Genomic DNA, 6289 nt, shown 5'->3' with positions numbered 1-6289 from the left:
CTATATTAGCCAAAACAGCTAGCATGTAGCTAAAAAAAATAGCTAAACTTCAAAATAGCCAAAAAACTGAAAAAATCCTAAATTAGCCACAACAGCTAGCATGTAAATATTAGCCTACTCCAAAAATGCCTAAAAACCTTCAAAAGAAAAGCCTAAATTGGCCAAGACAGTTAGCATGTAGTTGAAATATTAGCTAGACTCCAAAATAACCAAAAAAAAATATTAGTAAATGCCAAAGTACTCCAAAAAGCTAGAAGAATGACATTTTTTTAAACTTTAAACCATAATTTTTAACGTAATTATTCATAATAAAAAGGCAGGAATATTATTCCAGAATAAATCAATTTAAACCTTCAATAACTTTCAATATTTTACTCTACATAAAAGTATATTTTGTCAAAATGATACAAGTTAGAAATAAACGCAAGAACACAAACAAAACAACAACAAAATAAAATGATCTGGACGTCTGGATAGAATTATCCAGTGGGCCGGATCCGGCCCCCGGGCCTTGACTTTGACACGTGTTCTCTTAAACAATAAAATAAAAAAAAAAGCTGCAGGATTGTTTTTGTCCACGAACAGAGAAACTATTGCTTAAATGATAAAGAAAGTGTTAATCCCCAAATCCCTGTTACCTCTTCAGGGCCGGTGTTATCTCATCACTGTATTACAGATGGCTCTGCAGAACCAGCAGGCTTGATATGGGCATTCATTGGCTGGTTGGTGCGGCTGAAAAATGTCTCCATCTGGTGTTAATGGTGTTGGCCTAGAAGCAAGTTTTGTGCAGAGCTGCAAGAAGAAAACTCTGTTGGAGATTAAATATGAGCCTCCCAGGAAAAGAAACAAGTTTCTAATTGAGAGAGCGTCTCATCTGTTTAAAAAAAAAAAGTATTTCCACGAACTTCAAATTAAATATGGGAGTTTGCTCATTTATTTGAAAAGATGTGACTTCTTTAAATTCTGTAAAACTCTTATTCAGAATCAAGAACACAAATTATTTTTTTAAGAGTCATCATGACAGTTTTATATATTAACGTATCAGCTGTGCAGCTGGAGGAAATTATTTTGTGAACCCTTTGGAATTGTTTTAAACTGGACACACAAATGTGTACAATAAAAATACAAAAACATATTTTTGAGTGATTTAAGCAGTTTTTCTCCATCATTGTGATTTAAATTGAAATATGAAAAATTTGTCAATTTTGTGCAAAAATTGAGGTACATACTTTGTCTTGCAACTGTATTTTACTCATGAAGCAGACTTTCATTTTGAAAGTCGACTTCTCTTGTTTATCAATTTTACCTGATTGTTTTAAAGTTATTCTCTTTGCTCGTTTCACTTCTTAATCTATAAATATTTTTTCAAAACTTCGCACTCATTGAAGATGTTCTGAACTTATAGAAAGCAGAAAATGTTTGGAGAATCTTTGATAGTTTTTGCAACAAACCATGACAGTTATTCTCATCAAAAAGTAGAATCCTTGAAGTTTATTTTGTTGAGTATACTACAAGTGTACTATAGAGGGGTCTGCAACATTTGCCAGTAAAAGAGCCATTTGAGTCGATTCTTTAGTCTCCCTACCATCACTAAAGTTCACTAGATTAGCCAATATAGACCACAATGCATTGCATTTGAACAATTTACCACTTGAAGACATTTTTTTTGTTCAAATATCCAAATTTTCCTCATTAAACCATAGTTGATTTATAAATAACCTTCATAAAATCTTCATATTTGTTATTATTAAACTCAGGGAACTACATATAGACAATATAGCTAGACGTAGCCAAAAAAGATGAATAATTGTTTTTAACTAGAAAATAATACATTAAAGATCGCTTAATTACAACAATGTTCATTTCCTGTAGAGTGCTACAGAACAGTATGGATCCAACTGTGATGAGTTCTTAATAAAGACAGGCAGCAACGCATTTATAGAAAAATGAGGTTTAATGAAACAAAACGGATCAAATACCAAAGAATTGTGGGTGAATTTTGTCTTCCAGACTGTTTACACAGAGATTCCTGCACAGGTAAATCATCTCGACTTATGGAAACTAAATACTAATAAAAAACAAGAGGAAAATGTACAAAGTCTTATTTTTTGTGTGTTTTGTGGGGCAGTTTTGTGCAGCTTTATCCTCTCCTGCTGCTGCTGCTATACGACAGCGTACTGCTGATACAGCAGCTCTCGGATCTTGTAGTAGTCGTCACACAGGCAGCCTTCCAAGCCGATGCGTCCGGCCTCCGTCTGGACAAAAACAAACAATCAGATCCTCAAGCCACATGTGCAACCACCAAAGGTTGCTGCTACTTCCTGAAAACTGGACTTTCAGGCATCTGATGTGCACACATTCAGCTCCAGCTTTCTCTATTTTCAGTTCTCCCATTTTTTGCTAAAAGATTTGACGTATTACTGGAGGCTTCAACCCAATCTGGACGTCTTCCAGAGGTCGGCAGCGCAGCGGGGTCCAGGAACCGACACTCACCCTGCGGACAGCCACCATGTTGTTACACACCAGCACTCCTCCCACAAACTCGGCCTGGATGCCCTCTCTCAGCAGGACCTGCTTGAAGTCGGACAGCCGGGGCTCGTTGATGAACACGGCCTGATGGCCCGGAATCTGCAGAGAGAGGTGGAAAACGGCTTTGGACAGGCTGTTTCTTAAAAGGACTGCTGGAGCTGCTTATTGACTCTGAGGGAACATGCTGAATCCGAATCACGTGAGCATCTTCTGTCAGGAATCCAGGTCTCAGCGAGGGGGGGGGGCTTTTAGCCATGTTTTAGATGCACAACGGCTTTAAAAAAACTAAAAAAATAATGAAAAAATACGCCGGAGTTTGCAAATAAATTTGTTATAGTCGGGAATCGATTAAAAAAATTTAAAAATTAATCGCAATAATTTTTTTTTCAGTTACAGTATTTGCCAACCACTTTACAACTTGAAATCACATGCAAAATTGTACATTTAGAATGTTTATTTTGTACCATTTAAGGGTCTAAAACTCTTTTTTTTTTCTATTTTCGAATTTTCTGTATTTTTAATTTGAAAGACTAACTGCTGCTTATTTGGTATCATTTTCTTCAGCACAGCCTCACTTGTGTAAAATTACCTTTATTGTGTCATTTTTCCATGTTGTATTCACACACTAGACACAAAAAAATGCAAGAACTGAAAATTCCTTATGGAAAAACGGGATTCATTTTGCTGTGGAAACTTCGAAAATGTTTAAAAAACTATTTTTACAATAAAGAATGAAAATCTTAGGTGTAGTTTTATAAAAATAACAAGAATAAAATTTCTCAATGAGCTAATTAACATGTTTTTGGAATGAAAATACAAAAAAAATCCAGACTAAAGTCACAGCAGGAAGTATAAAAAATAAGAATTTCTGTCAAATTTACATTTTTCCTGGAATTTTGTTTTGTTTTTAGCTTTTTCTTTTTTTAAAATCATACATTTTCTTTACTATACTTGTCAAAAAAAATTAAAAAACATTTTTTGGGGAGAAGTTTGATCCAGCTGGATTTTAGGTCGACTTGACTGAAATCTAGACAGGTGGGGGCGTGTCTATCCATTCATAACTGCGACGTCGGTGGGCGGGACTTTCGCAGAGAACCGCAGAGTTTCCGCATTAAAGACAACACTGGCGCTTGTTATTGTGAAAAATTCAAGCTAATCCTCATCACAGACTAGAATAAGGGTCGGTTTCCTTTTTGGATTTCCAATAGTGAACAGCTCAGTTTGGCTCCGCCCCCATAGCTGGTGCACTAGAGCCGTCAGATTGACGTTCGTTCTACGCCTTATTTATTAAAATAAAAGTTCACTTTTGTCCAAAAACTACAAATAAATACCATATTTTGTCTTTAATTTAATGAAATCTCAATCAGAATGTTTATTTTAGATGAAGTTTAATCTCACGACAGGACGCCTGAGGACGTCAATGATTCCTGATTCCTCACCTCGGTCAGAGGAAGCGGCTCCAGCGTGGGGATGACGTCGCTCTCCTCGGACACCTCCTTCTCGTCCTCCCCGAACAGGTTCTTCATGGCGCGCTGGGCGGCCACCGCCGTGGCGTCGTGGTCGATGCCGTCCTCCGGTGCCGTCTCCATGGGCACCTCGTCGTCCTCCTCCTCCTCCTCCTTCACTCTGTCCTCCAGCATCACGCCGGTGTCCACCTTCACCACGCGCATGTCCAGCACGCCGTCGATCCACGCCAGCTCCGTGTCTTTAGCCTTGCAGAACTGCAGCGAGCTCACCAGGGAGTCTTTCAACCGCACCTTTAGCGGAGAAGCAGAATTACTTTCATGCTGGAATGATCCGTTAGGTACCTTGGAGCGGCTGAACCGACCTGGTAAATGTGCGTCTCGCTGGTGGCGTCCACCGTTTCCTGCAGCTTGGGCGTGTAGACTTTGATGTCTTTGCTGAAGGCCTTGCAGGACTCAGCCAAATCCTGACTGGCTTCTGGAGGCCCGCGAACGATAACAAGCTGTCTGGGCTTCATCTGATTGATGATCTTTTTTATGGAGTCACCATCAGAGCGACCTTCGTAGTCTATGTAGGTGATCCGAGCTCTAAAAGCAAAAGAAATGTTTGTTTTTCAGCTCGTTTTTACAAGCAGGAATTGTTAATTTGTGATTATTCACCTTATTTCTAGATTTTCCATGTTGGAAACACATTTAGTGGGAACAACGGACAGATCCTGATCCATGGGTTCGTCTCCATTCGTCATTCCAGAGTCCAGTTTGCTCTTTTCATCTTCGGCGGCTTGTAGTTCCGGAACCAGGAAGTCCTCAAGCCTTCAAAAAGAACAAAAGTGGTCAACTGAGCCAATAATCCCACCAAAGTGTCTGCTGACGTGATAATACCTGATGATTTCTCCGTATTCGTCCCACTTGATTCTCTCCTCGTGCGTGGGAAACATCGGATACGCTTTCTTGGCTTGTTTGAAGAAGCTGCCCTTGCGGCTCCCCTCGCTCTTCATCATCAGATCGTGGTGTTTGGTTTTCACCGCGGCCGGCTGATCCAGGTCGTCCTCCATGTCGCTCTCGTCGCTGGAATCCACGTCCACCCTGCAGATCCAGAACTTTAATTTCTACCAGAGCAGCTATTTTTGCTCCTAAATGATGACATTATTTCCTCTGTGCTGCTAAAGTACTTTAGCGCTCATCCGTCACAGAATTATTTTTTAATCACTGTGTGTTGAAACGGGAACCAAAATCAATCTCTTTTGCTGCATTTGCACAATTTCTCCTCGTCTATTAACTTAAAACTAAGAGGAACTCTGAAAGAAAGTATATTTTTTAATACTTTTTCGGAATTTGATTATTGTCTGACAAGAAAAATGATTAGTTATTTTGTAGAGAAAAGTGTAAGTGACTTTTTCTGAACGTACCTTCATTTATTACACTGTAAAAAGTGAACTGTTGGATCCATTGATTACATTTCTGCATTTCTTATTACAATATATTAGTTTTAATCAAATTACATTTCTAAGTTGAATAAACCATCAACTGAAAATTTTAACTGGACGAAAACCAATTATTTTAACCCTTTAACTGCCTGCTCGACCGAATGGCGGAAAACATGTTTTTAAAAATATTGATTGTGTGTTTTACTCCCCAAGCCCTAAGAGGAATTTGAAGAAAAAACATTTAAGTACATTTCTTTTCCCCCAAAAATTAAAATAATAAAAAAATATAAATATTATTTGATTTTTAGAAAAAAAAATTAAATAAAAAACAGTTACTATCTGGTGTGCACCAGTTACTAACCAAAAAAAATATCTTTAACTTTAGGTTTAAGGAAAAAAAGGTTCCGATTAGAAAAAAAATAATTAGTAAATATATATATATATATTTTTTTACTTTATTTTTTTTACTTTGATGTCCCGTAAGGGGCTCCATACCAAGGCAATAAGAAATAAATACAATTTTTTATGTTTTTTTTTTTCTTTTTGAGGCTATTTAGCTAATATTTCAGCTGCATGCTAACTCTTTAGGCTAATTTAAGCATTTTTTTAAGGTATTTAGCTACTATTTCCACTACACACCAGCTCTTTTGGCTAATTTAGGCTTTTTTCAGTTTCTTAGGCTAATTTGGCATTTTGCTAATATTTTAGCTGGCTATCAACTTCAGTGTTTTTATCTATCAATTTCAGCATCTTCAGCAGCCAAATTCAGCTTACAGCATTCACACTAGCATTATCACAGGTAATGCTATATATCTAGTTTTAGTTAGTTTAAAGTTAAAGATGGTTATGACACTATTATTGGACTAATCT

The 6289-nt window shown here is 37.4% G+C and overlaps 1 protein-coding gene across 1 annotated transcript in view; it reads right to left on the bottom strand.

Moving 5' to 3' along the window:
• Positions 1–1935: 1935 nt before the first annotated feature.
• The window catches only part of cpsf2 (cleavage and polyadenylation specific factor 2), a 9474-nt gene continuing 5120 nt past the window's right edge, over positions 1936–6289 (bottom strand). Inside the window, exons 10-15 of the mRNA XM_024290548.2 lie at positions 4875–5078; positions 4653–4805; positions 4358–4580; positions 3969–4286; positions 2494–2628; positions 1936–2255 (exon numbers count right to left, since the gene is read on the bottom strand). Of these exons, the coding sequence (XP_024146316.1) occupies positions 2163–2255; positions 2494–2628; positions 3969–4286; positions 4358–4580; positions 4653–4805; positions 4875–5078 (1126 nt within the window). The 3' untranslated portion in view covers positions 1936–2162. The remainder of the gene's footprint in view (positions 2256–2493; positions 2629–3968; positions 4287–4357; positions 4581–4652; positions 4806–4874; positions 5079–6289) is intronic.

The sequence above is a fragment of the Oryzias melastigma genome, linkage group LG24 (assembly GCF_002922805.2).
Source record: "Oryzias melastigma strain HK-1 linkage group LG24, ASM292280v2, whole genome shotgun sequence".
Lineage (NCBI taxonomy): Eukaryota > Metazoa > Chordata > Actinopteri > Beloniformes > Adrianichthyidae > Oryzias > Oryzias melastigma.
The sequence above is the reverse complement of the archived record's forward strand: the minus strand, read 5'-3'. Positions and strand labels throughout refer to the sequence as shown.